General features: G+C 36.7%; 1 protein-coding gene across 4 annotated transcripts in view; it reads right to left on the bottom strand.

Annotated features, from left to right (window-relative positions):
* Positions 1–15,537, bottom strand: part of PIK3CB (phosphatidylinositol-4,5-bisphosphate 3-kinase catalytic subunit beta) — a 180,676-nt gene that overhangs the window by 65,373 nt on the left and 99,766 nt on the right. For 3 of the 4 annotated variants that reach the window (XM_055569540.1, XM_055569539.1, XM_055569541.1), the window contains 3 exons: positions 5,521–5,772; positions 3,779–3,875; positions 859–989 (listed from right to left, as the gene is read on the bottom strand). In XM_055569540.1, the coding sequence (XP_055425515.1) occupies positions 859–989; positions 3,779–3,875; positions 5,521–5,772 (480 nt within the window). The remainder of the gene's footprint in view (positions 1–858; positions 990–3,778; positions 3,876–5,520; positions 5,773–15,537) is intronic. The other variant, XM_055569542.1, reaches the window with a different exon arrangement.

The raw sequence follows: 15,537 nt of genomic DNA, 5'->3' as shown, positions 1-15,537 counted from the left end.
GAAAAATTATGTCTATGTGGATAAAATTGAATTAAAATGAAAGTAAAGGAAGAAATATCTGTTGGTACAGAATGTTAAAATACAATTAAGTGTACAATATATTAATTGAAATTGTACTATAGCATAAATGTTTAAAGGCAGCTTGGACTCAAATAACTTAAGTAAATAAACGAAACTTCTTATTTATTATCTGAGAATTTGCTCAAAGATTTCCTCACAAAGATCAGCATCAATCATACCTGAAACAAAGATGCCAAACCTGAAGATAAAACATATGACAGCTTAACTCTCTTAGCATGTAAATGATCACAGCCTAATTTTCAACCTCCATCAGACACTCTCCATATCCTGAAGACATGCAGCTTATACACTAAAAAGTTATGTTAAGAAACAGAAGCCCTTGCTGTAGCTTTTACAAAAATAAGTCCTACTAACACCATATTCAACAAAAATAATCTGTTCTTTGCATACCAACTCTAATCACACTAGTGATTATTTTTAAACTGAACTGACACACTGGCACGTTTCACTGAATATTTCACATGTGTAGAGCTATACATGAATGCACTCATAGCCCTTTTAAATTGGAAAGAATCTCAGAGAACAATTATGATTTCCTCATTTTATAAATAAGGAATCTGAACTCCAGAGATGCCATGTCTCACTTGCTCACTGATAAAGCCAGTACTAAACAGAGCTGGCTTCCGGCTCAGTGGTCTTTCCACTGAACCAAGTTATAAATGTATATAACATCTTCAAAGAGAAGCAAACATATCTAGCTTAAGTGATAAAGATACAGAGCTGAGAACTAATAACTGAATTATTCATACACAGTGCCACTTTAAATAATTAGCTTACCTTATCGAAGGGAGGATAGTAATACGGTTGTTTTTTATTCTCTGGGAATTTTATGTGCAAAGCTGTTGCATTTTCTGTATATGGATTTGTTTGAACAGTTCCCATTGGATTCAACATTTCTTCAAGTTCATCTAAAACATGCAAATAATTTTGATTCTTAGGAAAATGTTTTTAAAACTATAACAAAACCTTAATGGATTCCTATCATGAAAATTACCTTAAAAGTGTGTCATCAAGACCACTCTGGTGGTCCAGTAGCTAAGACTCCCCGCTCCCAGTGCAGAGGGCCCCAGTCTGACCCCTGGTCAGGGAACTAGATCCCGCATGCTGCAACTAAAGATCCTTCATGCCACAACTAAGAACCAGCACAGTCAAATAAATAAATATTTGGCGGGGTTGGGGGGGTGGGGGCTGGAGGACAACAACTGTGTCACCTATGGAAGTTTGATAGACAATATCACTAAGCCTCTAATCTTCTTCATACTTGGCACAAAATTTGAATGTAGTTTACATAGCATCTTTAAAATGAAAAAAAAATTAATAAAAACTAGTAGCTACCTCACAACTTTCTTCAAATTTGTTCCAGTATGCTCAATCTACAAATAAAAAAAGGTGGAACTACTTTCACTTGCTCAAAATTAGGTGGTCCATAGGAATTTTTATTATTTCAACAACATTAATTTCTTAGTCACATATGTTCTGATTTTCATAGTCCTCACAGTCCCAAACTAGCATTTTGAGTGTCATCAATGACATTCCTTTTGACAAACCTAATGTTGGTAATATTTCTCTGTGATCTCAAAGCTGCTGATATAAACACCTTCTTTGGTAGCTTCTGAAACATTCCATCCAAGTGGTTCTTCTTCAAGACACTCTTTCATCTTCTCTATCACTCTAAGTATAGTCCATTCACAGATAATGCATGGTAATCAAAAGTCAATATTATCTTAAACTCTGGAGATCATATAACTTTCTCACTTCACAGAGAAGTAAACTGTTGAAGAGACATTAAACTCTGAGGAAACAGGGTTAGCAGTACAAACTAAAGTCTCCCCTCTCCAAACTATTTCTCTCATAACAGATTTTTCTCACCTTCTTTTGTACTTTAGTAAGGAAATAAAAGATAAAACTATATTCTGTCCAGACCTGATGTCCAGGTAGTATGAAAACCCAGAATTGTCTCTCAAAGCTAGAAAATCTTTCCAAAATACTTAAAAAGTTTCAGCTCTTTAATCAGTCCTTTGCTTATCAAGTTTAATACTCTCAAATCTCACAGATTCCATTTTGACCTAGATTGAAGGAATTCTCATAATTTCCACACTTCTAAAGCTGACTTCTCAGCAAATTAATAATATCCTCTATTTGTGTTATCTACATAGTAGTGTTATTTTGTCCTATCAATTGCAACCTATCTAAAGTCCAGGGTAGCATTTCAGTATTATCAGCCCCTAACATATGAAGAGAACACTGCACAAAATATGCTATTTTGCTTTAAAATAGGGAGAAAACTAGAAATTGGTGTTTGTATTTCCTGCTATATACATAAGGAATTAATGTGATTATAAACCTTCTAATGAGAAGCTATGAACTCTAGATATTAGAGTATTTATAGTTCCTGTGTTTCTAGCTTGTACCTACTAGGATAAATGTGAATTCTAGAAACACAACAAGCAGAACAAATATCTCTAACATTTTGTTAGAGATAAATTCAGGTCCATGGGATGACAAGTTAATTGCAAAACTTGTCAATTTTTCTAAAAATATCAGTCAAGTTACTTACTGATTTTGGAGAACGTGTGTGAGTCTAAATTAAAATTTTCAGAAAAGTATACTGCTGAACGGAATAATATTTACTCTGAAACTACAGCTCCTCTTAAGAAATGTGTAAATGCACACCACTCGCCTATATTTAGGGAATAACGTGGTAAGTGAAAATTAATGGGAAAAATAGGAATAAAAGAACATACACAAATAAAATACTAGAATATGAGCAGTTTATAAATATGTCTGTGGGTAACTGATTATCCAAATACAGTTTCAAGGGTAGCAACTACTAAGATAGAGCATTTAAAAATGTTTGTCACCCACAAAATAATTTTTAAAAGCAAGAAGGTTCACAATTTTATGAAACAGATTAACCAATGATGAAGACAGGGGGGAAAAAAGACAGTATTTTAACACAAAATAAAATCTCCAACATTTGGGAAAGCTATAAGAAGAATGGAAAGAGTCAAGTAATCTTTTGCAAAAATCCTAGGTTTGAACCAATTACGTAAGACTGACTGACTTCCCTTTTTCATCCATAAAAAGCCATCTCATCTCTTAACATGAGAATGTAAGCATTTCCTCTAGTTATTATCATATAGTTTTTAAAAATGAATATTATTGTTTAAAAGTCAGATAAGAGTTATTTCCTTAGTATTTTTTTTCCTCCACTGATAGGTAATTTTAGGAGTACTATTTAAGCCATCTCACAGGAGTACTATTTAAGAAATACAGGCGTATGGAAGATGCTCCTCTCCTAGCTCAAGTTTCAGGCTAAAGCTAACTAAGGAATAAGTGTTTTTACTATCCTTCCAATGTTAGTTAATGCTTCTTCTAGTGTAGAAGTTTAGAACAACTAGCAACAACAGAGGTTGTTATAAAAAGACATTGTTCATGAGAATTTCTCAGAAACCTATAAAAAATAAAACAGTTAATGTGAGAAAATACTCATCCAAGTAAATGTATTGAGATACAAACCACTTGTAAATATATTAATATAATCTTTGGGAAAATCTGTTTTAGAATAAACAATAAAAATATGAAAAGATGGTTTCTTTACTGGACTGAAAAAAGAGTGAGTCATGAAAACATGTTAACTAGTCCCCACATGCCAAAAATTACTCTTTAACACTAAGGATTAGAATGTAAATCTTACCAGGAAATGAAGACCAGCTGTGTAATATTATATCTCCAGATCTCAACTGTCCTTTAAAGTCAAAAACCATTGTATTTACCCAGGCTACAGGATAATGCTGTTGAGAAAGATACCATTGCATAAATATGCTAAGAATGAACTTTAAGGTATGAACAGGCACATGCCTTTTGCTTCAATATTGCTTCTAGAGTTCTAGATGATTTCCCCCCAAATCACCCAATATAAAAACAAGATGTACATGGAAAGATGCTCAACATCTTTATAATGGTTTACGAAAATTCTAAAAGCTAATTAATGTCTCTCACAGAGGAATATGCAAAAAATAGAACATTTATTCTGCATACGTTGCAAATGATGAGGAATTTTTAATAATTCAAGAAAATATCCCTGATATAATGTCAGATTATGTGTCTTAAGAGCTTTCAGTCTACATAAATCTTAATTTAGCAAAAGGAAATGTCTCTAGGTATTGTAGAATTTATTTACATTTCTAAAAAGGAAACACCAAGCTAACAGAACTTTTATGTAGACAATCAGACTAATTAACCTAGTCCCAGTAAACGGCTACCCACTGCAGTACTCTTGCTTGGACAGAGAAGCCTGGCGGGCCACAGTCTATGGGGTCGCAAGAGTCGGACACGACTAAGCACATACAGTGCAGCACAGTACAGAACAGAAAAGGCTATAAAAGCTTGAACACTTTGACAAAAAATATGTATCTGTTGAGGAAAAAAATACTAAGGAAATAACTCTTATCTGACTTTTAAACAATAATATTCATTTTTAAAAACTATATGATAAGGGAGGAGGGAGGAGGGTTTAGGATGGGAAACACGTGTATACCTGTGGCGGATTCATGTTGATACATGGCAAAACCAATACAATATTGTAAAGTTAAGAAACAAAATAAAATTAAAAAAAAAAAAAAGAATATCAACAAAAAACTTGGAAAAAAAAAGAAACAAAAAAAACTATATGATAATAACTAGAGGAAATGATTACATTTTCATGTTAAGAATAAAAGGATACAAATTCTTGTAGATAAATATAGTAACCACATTTTTTAATATATAAAATTCATATACCCATCTTCAAAAAAAAAAAAACCCTTTCCATAAAGTAAGAAGAAAACAAAAAAGACTTGAAAAATGTGAAATGGAAGATAAGATCAGGTTCACCATCCTTTATCCACAATTTCAAAGTCTAAGAAACTCTTAAAAAGCAAAGGTTCATTTATAACTCATTTGACAATAAAACATGACCAGAAATGACATGAAGCTAACTGACAGCCTTCATTTGTCTCATTTAGTGTGAATATTCATATATTTCACTTCTAGAAACTGATGTGTTTGATTACTGAGTTGTCCCAGACCCTACATGGGGTGTTGAGTGATCTACGATATTTCTAAAATACATAAAATTTTAAATTCTTAAATATATCTGACACCTGAAGTTTTAGTTCACCTGTAATATTTTAACTCTTTTCATTCTTAACTATATTTTATAAAAAGCAAACATTTATAATAGAACACTTATATTTATGATATTTACTAAATTAGCCAAAACAAAAATGAAAACGACATAAGGGAGACTTACTGTCTTTTCAAAAATCAATTCTTAGGGACAAAAATTATATGATATAATTTCATTTATATTAATCCATTATTTTAAAGTTTAAAATTATTCCATTATGTTATTATTATTCCATTATAAAACTTTTTCAGAAATTAATATATAACTACCACTTTTCCAGATTTCCTGATGGTCTGATACTTAGAGGGATTCATGGTTTTAGTTGATTTCTTAGTTTTCACTTTATCCAAAACTGCATAAACAGCAAAACATAATCGAGTCATTCGTGGCAGGTCACAAGTGTTGATATCAAATTCCAGTGGTTCATTCCAAATATGATCATTCTTCCCTGATATCTCTGAGCTTACAACAGTTTTACACAGGAGTTCGGTACCATGAAAAAGGCCGGCCCTGACATGAACCTATAATGACGGAGACAAAAACAAACAGAGAGTCATGAATACTGCACCAGTAAAACAGCTTTGTTTTCAAGAATGGAAAAACGCATACTGGCAGAAGAAGCAGACACACTCTAGGAAAGTCTATTAGTCCACAGAACCACATGTGATTCACAAAACTGTTAGTTAAAACCTATTTTTCACGTACTAAGCAGACGAGCTAAAAAATGTCTCAATGGTGTAAATGGATCTAAAGAAACCAAGACCATAAGTATAAAAACTACTACTGTATGCTTATTTCCAATCAATTCATTTACTAAGGACCTTATCTTAGTCTTCTGTACAGCTGGGAAGGAAAGGGTGGATAAAATGTCTCCAAAATCTCTACTTACAAATAATTTATGAATCAGTCATTATAAAAGTCAACTTAAAGATATTCTATCCATATTTACGATTATCCTACACACCACTATCTTTCATTTGTGAAAGACTCAGGTTCAGAGTGATGTAGGAAATGTGCAACATGTCCCAGGAAATTTTATTTAGTCATTTACATTGTTTTATAAAACAACATGACATGATTTGCCAACAAAGGTTCGTCTAGTCAAGGCTATGGTTTTTTCCTGTGGTCATGTATGGATGTGAGAGTTGGACTGTGAAGAAGTCTGAGCGCCGAAGAATTGATGCTTTTCAACTGTGGTGTTGGAGAAGACTCTTGAGAGTCCCTTGGACTGCAAGGAGAACCAACCAGTCCGTTCTAAAGGAGATCAGCCCTGGGATTTCTTTGGAAGGAATGATGCTAAAGCTGAAACTCCAGTACTTTGGCCACCTCATGCGAAGAGTTGATTGGTTGGAAAAGACTCCGATGCTGGGAGGGATTGGGGGCAGGAGGAGAAGGGGACGACAGAGGATGAGATGGCTGGATGGCATCACTGACTCAATGGACATGAGTCTGAGTGAACTCCGGGAGTTGGTGACAGACAGGGAGGCCTGGCGTGCTGCGATTTATGGGGTCGCAAAGAGTCGGACACGACTGAGCGACTGATCTGATCTGATCTGATGACATGATTATCTCCAATTTAAAAGTGAGTGGTAAAAGTAGAATGAGTACTAAAACACAGAGCCTGGGACTTTCCTGATGGTCTAGTGATTAGCATTCTTTACCTCTACTGTAGGGAATAAGGGTTCAATTCCTGGTTGGGGAACTAAGATCCAATATGTCACACAGCACGGCCAAAAGAAGAATTTATACAAAACTCAGCTTTGAGTAAAAATACACATATGGAACTTCCAGAACGTCTTTGACTTTGGAAAGTCCAAATATTACTATTCAATTAAATACTCACATGGCCAAGTACAGTACAGACTGAAATATACAGAATGACTTTTTCTGAATTGCACTGTCAACACTGTAAGTCTATCCAATGAAAGACATGATAAAGAATATATATGTGTAACATTATTTTACCTACTACAAAGATGGTGGCAGGGGTTTTGGTGTGCATCCCCCGCTGTGTCTCCTCCATAAGAAACTGCTAAACATCTCTCCGTTAAAATAAAAGGATGAACTACAACCACATGACTAATAAGACTGTTTTTACCTTAAGAGATTCTGGGTATTATAACTGAGCATGTTTGCCTTCCTTTGGACGCTGTCTATATTGCCAGGAGAGAGCAAATCCTGTAGTACACATCAAGTAGTTATATAGGATCTTACTATATAAATATCTACAGCAAATCTTGCTCCTGGCTTTTTATACTATTAAACATCTCAATTATTTTTTAAGAAGTCATATTTTATATATTCTTTGTGTATATATGAGACTGTGTGTGAGTGCAAGTGCATGTTTGGGTGGGGGGAGGCATGCTTACGTCAAGCCATTTGTGAAATGAGATTAGGGAAATTACAAATAAAACAAAATATAAATAAACCATATTTTGCATCTTTTGTATGATAGAATGGAAGATAGGAATTTCAGAAAAAAAATGATATTCAGTTCTTACTCTCAGTGACACTAAAAGCTTATGAAGCTATCACCTTTTGTACACAGAATATATAGTTTATTCAGAAAAATCACAAGTTTAACAGTAAATATTCTTCAATGTTTTTGTGATAAAGACAAGATACTAAAAATAAACTGCTACGCTTAAAAACATTTGCATCTCTTGGTTTTTGACAATTTTTGAGAAATAAAAATAAATTAGCCCACTATATAAAAAGTACTCAATAAATGTTAGTTAATACTTAAAAAAAAAAAAATGTGGCTATCATTGAATCAACCAACTATTGGCAAAATGCAGATATATGGAAAAAGTGAAAGTGTTAGTCTCTCAGTCGAGTCCAACTCTTTGCAACCCTGTGGACTGTAGCTCCATGGGCTCCTCTGTCCATGGAATTCAGAGAATACAGGATAGAATACTGGAGAGGAATGCCTGGGTCAGTTGAATATAAAACTCAAAAAAGAATTCAAGTAGAATGAACTAGAAAAGTTCATTCAGTTACCCTAGCTGTAAACAGCAACAGCCAAGTCTGCTGTGTATAAAAGAGTAACTATAAAGAATGACTCTAACTTGGGTGTGGTAACAATAAACAAAAAGAGACCCAGCACATTCTGAAGAAATCTGCTGAAATACCAATCATTGTCTAATAGTCAAACTGTGATCATTTAAGACCAAATCATTAGAACTAAGTCTGACTGAGAAATCTCCACGTAATCCACTAATATAACTGAAGTTCATACATGGTTAAAAATAAACAAGAGGAGAAAAACTTATCTACATTTGAAATGAAAAACTTTGTGCTTTCTGAACTTAGAATCTCCTGATGGTTTTTGTTTTCAGAAAAAAGTTAAAAATAATTCTCTAAGTTTACATCATGTGAAATTTTGTCAAAATCGCCACATTTCCTGATGCTTTGTCTGAATCACCAACAGGCTCTGAAAAGTTGAGGATTTTAAAGCACCATCTTGTTTAATTACAATCACACATTTTATTGGCCAACTCAGTAAACTTCTAGACACATTTTCACAAATCCCAGAATATCTGGAGATCAAGAGAAGGCAGGCCTGGTCATGGAAATGACTTTCCACTGTGCTACAGCCAGGATGTGTCAAGCCTGCACATAGCCTACATTCCCGAACTCACCAATTAAGAATACTGTGTTGGGCAAGAAATGAAACTTTTCCCCAATATCAACACCTAACTTCGTTTTTGTTCCACTATATATTCCCTTTTTATATAAGACAACTAAAAAACGATCAGCAGTCTGAACACAGCCAAAGCGTTTGACTGTGTGGATCACAATTAACTGTGGAAAATTCTGAGAGATAAGAATACCAGACCACCTGACCTGCCTCTTGAGAAACCTGTATGCAGGTCAGGAAGCAATAGTTAAAACTGGACATGGAACAACAGACTGGTTCCAAATAGGAAAAGCAGTACATCAAGGCTGTATATTGTCACTCTGCTTATTTAACTTATATGCAGAGTACATCAAGAGAAAACGCTGGGCTGGAAGAACCACAAGCTGGAATCAAGATTGCAGGGAGAAATATCAATAACCTCAGATATGCAGATGACACCACCCTTATGGCAGAAAGTGAAGAAGAACTAAGGAGCCTCTTGATGAAAGTGAAAGAGGAGAGTGAAAAAGTTGGCTAAAAGCTCAACATTCAGAAAACTAAGATCATGGCATCTGGTCCCATCACTTCATGCAAATAGCTGGGGAATCAATAGATAGGGAATCACTATCTGCAGTGATTTTGGGGGGCTCCAAAATCACTGCAGATGGTGATTGCAGCCATGAAATTAAAAGACACTTACTCCTTGGAAGAAAGTTATGACCAACCTAGACAGCATATTAAAAAGCAGAGACATTACTTTGCCAAAAAATGTCCGTCTAGTCAAGGCTATGGTTCTTCCCATGGTCATGTATGGATGTGAAAGCTGGACTATAAAGAAAGCTGAGCAGAGAAGAATTGATGCTTTTGAATTGTGGTGTTGGAGAAGACTCTTGAGAGTCTCTTGGACTGCAAGGAGATCCAACCAGTTCATCCTAAAGGAAATCAGTCCTGGGTGTTCATTGGAAGGACTGATGTTGAAGCTGAAACTCCAATACTTAGGCCACCTGATGTGAAGAGCTGACTCATTTGAAAAGACCCTGATGCTGGGAAAGATTGAGGGCAGGAGGAGAAGGGGACGATGGAGGATGAGATGGTTGGATGGCATTACCGACTGGATGGACATGGGTTTGGGTGGACTCTGGGAGTTGGTGATGGACAGGGAGGCCTGGCACACTGCAGTCCATGGAGTCGCTAAGTGTCGGACACGACTGAGCGACTGAAGTGAACTGAACTGAACTGAGTCCAAACAGGTTGAAATTCCCACGGTTTCATGAAAGACGACAGTGCGCATGCACGCGCAGTTGCGTCTGACTCTTTGCGACCCCATGGACTGTTGCCCTCCAGGTTCCTGTGTCCATGGTTTTCTAGGCAAGAATACTGGAATGGGTTGTCATTTCCTTCTCCAGTGCATCTTTCTGACCCAGGAGTCGAACCCACATCTCCTGTGTCTCTTGCATTGTCTGGTGGATTTTTTACCACTAAGGCAGCTGGGAAATCTTCAAGAAGTATGGGTGTGTGTTCAGTCACTTTAGTCGTGTCCAGCTCTTTGTGACCCCATGGACTTGTAGACTGCCAGGCTCCTCTGTCCATGGAATTTTCCAGGCAAGAATTCTGGAGTGGGTTGCCATTTCCTCCTCCAAGGGATCATCCCAACTCAAGGATCAAACCCTCATCTCCTACAATGCAGAGGATTCTTTACCACTTAGCCACTGCAGAACCACTTAATAAAAAGGCATGTTTGCTCTGACTTAGTGGGAGAAGCCCTGTCTTACACTTAACTAAGGATTTACAGATGTCAGAGGCAGTTACATTAAAATGTATTAATTCATTGCACAAATATTTATCTAGTGATACAGGTACTGAAATAAGAAGACAGAAGGATTAAGATAGTTTTTTCTTTCCTGAGCTTGTATGTATTTTAACATGATAGGAGTGCTAACAGCCACAAAATTAGGCTTATAAGGTGTTAAGATTTTTGACTAATAAGAATCAAATTATGATTTTGAAAGAGAAAGTATCTGGGCTTGGAATTGTCTGAGTTTATCATGTTTAGGGTTCACTGAGTTTCTTAAATCTGTTATATTTATGTCTTTTGCCAACTTTAGAAAGTTCCCAGTAATAATTACTTTAGTTTTTCTCAGCCACACTCTTTCTCTTTTCTTTCAGAGACTCAGATTAGACAAGTGTTAGACCTTTTGATATTGTTACTCAGGTATCTGAGGCTCTGTAGAGTTTTTTCTCCATTTTCTTTCAAATTGTTTTTCAAAATGGAAAATTTTACTGATTAATCTTCAAGTTCACTCTTTCTTTTCACACTATTTCCATTATTGAGGCCATTCAGAGTTTTTTACTTCATTATTTGTTTTTCACTTAATTCGTCCTTTATTCTCCCTCCATATCCACAGGTACTACATCCTCAGATTAAACCTATCAAATATGAAAAGTATTTTGGAAAAAAAATTCCAAAAAGTTATAATTAGCACATTTGAATTTGCTGCATTCCAGTAATAATTTATATAGCATTTATATTTTATTAGGTATTATAAGTAATCAAGACTTCCCTGGTGGCTCAGATGGTAAAGCGTCTGCCTACAATGCGGGAGACCCGGGTTCAATCCCTGGGTTGGGAAGATCTCCTGGAGAAGGACATGGCAACCCACTCCAGTATTCTTGCCTGGAAAATTCCATGGACGGAGGAGCCTATTAGGCTACAGTCCATGGGGTTGCAATAAGTAATTAAAGCATGATTTAAAGTATAGGTTGTGCATAGGTTTTATAAAACTACTATATCATTTTATATAGTAATTTGAACTTCCTCTGAGAATCCCGGAAGCAAACCCCTGCAGATACTAAAGTACAACTGTGTATTGTGGCCAAGACTTTCTCATTTTTTCCCATTATTTTCCACTGTGTTTGTTTTGCCCTTAGTTGCTGGAGCATTTTTATAACAATTTCTTTAACATCTCTGTGAAGACTTTCAACATTCATGTCATCTCAGCATTGCTGTCTGTTGATTCTCATAGTCCATAGGGCTTGAGATTTTCCTGGTTCTTTTTATGCCAATTAATTCTGAATCGTACCCTGCAAATTTTTAAAATTTATTTACTTTTGGCAGCACTGGGTCTTTGTTGCTGCTCAGGGACTTTTTGTAGCTGTGGCACAGGAGCTTCTCATTATGGTGGCTTCTCTCGTTGTGGCGCACAGGCTCTAGCGGGCTGGGCTCAGTAGTTCTGGTGTACTGGCTTAGCTGCCTGTGGAATTTTCCCAGACTAGGGACTGAACCCATGTCCCTGCTTTGGCAGGCAAATTCTTATCCATTGCACCACATAGGAAGTCCTATCCTATACATTTGGACTATTATAAGTCTCTGGGTTTTATTTATATTCTATAGAGACTGCTGATGATCTGTTTTAGGAGATAATAGTTTCAAACTGCAAGTTTCAACAAACCTTTTGTGAGTTGTGGTTCCAATACCAGTTCAGTTTTCAAATTCTTTGTAGGGCTATTTGGATCTGTCCAGTGTGTGCACCAAAATACAGTGACTAGTCTGAGATGCTGGTGATGGTTTATGCCACAGTTCTCAAAGTATATAGGCATTTGTGATTCTGATCCATATACGTACAGCTCAGGAATAAACCTAGAAGTTTTCTGAGCTCATCCCACTCTGAAATCATCCAAGTATATTTTGTGGCTGCCTAGGGCCCCCCTTTTATTGTCACCCAGCGAGAAAACTAAGGCTTTATTCACCCATATTTCCTACAACAATGCTGAACAGAGAAGGCGGGGGGGGGGGGGGGGGGTGGGGTGGGGTGGGGTGGGGGGGGGCCGGGCCGAGTGGGTATCAGGATATTCACATTTCCCTTAGGACGAATCAAACAGGGATGTTCAACTCTGCATTTTTAGCAACCACTGCTGTTCCGCTACCACTAGCGCTCTGCTACTGCTGCCTCAGGACTTCTAGGGAGACTGGGGCAAATGAGAATAGAAAACAAATTAGAGAGGCCAAAAATGGGGAGATCCCCACTGTCTTTTCTAAGAGTCAGAAGAAACCATTTCAAATAGTGGTATAACTAGAAGGCAATCTGAGCTCTCTGTCTACACAAATACCATCTTCTAGATTTTAAGCAGCATTGATTTCAGGATTCTGCTGAATATCAAGATGGACATGAAAAGGGAAATGCCACAAGGCTGGTACAAGATCCACCAGAAAAGCTCTATGCTACAGAATTCTAAGCGCTTTCACAGTGAAAGCCATTCAAGTGCCAAACAGGCAGAGTAATGAATCTTCACTGAACACCTAGGATTTCATTATAGACTCCATAGAATCATGTGATCTTACTCTAGTAAGATCTCTGGGACTGTGATTACAATGGATTTTACTCCCATGATTAGGTTTTACTATAAAACACAGGTGACTTTAAGAAAGGGAGGGGCTTCTCTGGCAATCCTATGGTTAAGGTCTGTGCTTCCAATGCAAGGAGTGCAGATTCAATCCCTGGATGGGGAACCAAGGCTGCGCATGCCACATAGCATGCCCAAATAAAACAAAATGGAGGGAAATTATCCCTCATGGGCCTGACCCATTGGTGAGCCCTTAAAGGGACCAGCTTCTTCTGGCAGGAGATTCAAAGCCAGAAAAGGATTTAATGCTTGAGAAATACTCTGTTTCAAGAATTGAAAATAGAGCCAAGAACAAGAACCTGAAAGATTCTGAGAGCAATTCTCAGGCAAAAGCCATCTAGGAAATGAGAACTTTAGTCCTATAACTGCAAGGAACTGAGTTTGGCCAATAACTTGAATCATCTTGGAAGCCGATTCTTCCCAAGAGCTTCAGTAAGTAACGTAGCCCAATTAACATCTGGATTTCATCCCTGTAAGATTATAAGCAGAAAACCCAGCCACACCATGCCCAGACTTCTGAACAACAGAAATATGAACTAACAAATATGTGTTGTTTGAAGCTGCTAGGTTTGTGTTCATTTGTTACACAGCAAGAAAAAAACTAATTTAAGGGGCTGTAATGAACTTAATGCCAATAAATTTAAATAAATTTTAAATTCTTCAAAAGACAAAAAGCTGACACAAAAGAAATAGAAATTATGACTATCTATCTATCCAATAAAGAAATTAAATTTCTAATTAAAAACATTCCCACTAAAAAAACCCTACGTTCAGGTGCTGGGAGTAAATTCTACCAAATATTTACGGAAGAAACAATACCAATCCTACTTAAACTTGTTCAGAAAACTGAGGAGAGAAAGGCTTCTTACCTCAATTTATAAGGTCAACATTATCCCAATTCTAAAATCAGAGAAAGATATTATATGGAAAATACAGACCAGTATTCCCCATGAGCACAGACATAAAAATGCATACCAAAATATTAATAAGTCAATATCAGCAATATATAAAAAGGCTAGTACATCCTCAATGTGTAGTGCATAAAACTTTTGAAAATCAATCAAATTGGGGCTTCCCGGGTGGCTCAGTGGTAAAGAATCTGCCTGCCAATGCAGGAGACGCAGGTTTGCTCCATGATCTGAAAAGATCCCACTTGCCAGGGAGCAACAAAGCCCTTGTGCCACAACTATTCAGCCTGTACTCTAGAGCCGGAGAGCCACTACTGAGTCCACATGCCGCTACTACAGAAGCCTGCGTGCCCTAGAGCCAGTGCTCTGCAACAAGAGAAGTCAAGGCAATGAGAAGCCAGCACACCGCAATTGGAAGCCCCCGCTCACAATTAAAGAAAAGCCCATGCAGCAACGAAGACTGCACACAGTCAAAAAAAGTAATTTAAAAAAAAAAGAAAAGGAAATCCAATTAACAGACTAAAATATAAAAGCTACAAAATCATCTCAATAAATACAGAAAAAGCACTGGACAAAGTGAAACTTTTTCTATCCCTTTTAGTATAAAAACTCTCAGCTAAGTAAAAAGAGAAGAAAAATTCTTGAATAATGGGCATGTGTGAAACCTACAGGTAATATTATACTTAAAGCTGAAAGACTAAATGCTTTTCTTTACAATAAAGAACAAAACAGAAACATCTACAGTGATGGTTAATTTCATTAATCCATTGACTGGATCTTGGGGTGTCCAGATATTCTGGTTATTTCTGTGACAGTTTTCTTTTTGATAAGATTAACATTTAAATGGTAGACTGAATAAAGCAGATTACCTTCCTTAGAGTAGGTGGCTCTAATCAACTCAGTGGAAGAAATGAACAGAAAAAAAAGATTGGCCCTCCTGAGAGTAAGACAGAATTCTTGCCTGACTAACATCCGCTCTTCCTGGGTCTTGAGCATATAGAACTTCCACAGGAACGACACCATAGGTGCCTCCTGTTTCTCAGGCATTCCAGGTGGCACTAGTGGTAAAGAATGAGGGGATGCAAGAAATGCCAGTTCAATCCCTTGGCCTGGAAGATCCACTAGAGTAGGAAATGCCAACGTGCTCCAGTACTGTGGCTTGGGAAATCCCATTGACAGAAGAGCCTGGCAGGCTATAGAGTCAGACACAACTGAGCGACTAAATACAAACAGACTCAGACTGGATCTAAACTATCAGGTCTTCTGGTTTCCCAGTTTGCAAACAAACTTCACAGACTGTGGAACTTAAACAACTCCGTAATTATATAAGAGCTGATTCCTTAAATAAATCTATGTGT

Source organism: Bubalus kerabau, chromosome 2 (genome assembly GCF_029407905.1).
Source record: "Bubalus kerabau isolate K-KA32 ecotype Philippines breed swamp buffalo chromosome 2, PCC_UOA_SB_1v2, whole genome shotgun sequence".
NCBI lineage: Eukaryota > Metazoa > Chordata > Mammalia > Artiodactyla > Bovidae > Bubalus > Bubalus kerabau.
This window is presented reverse-complemented; position numbering and strand designations above follow the sequence as displayed.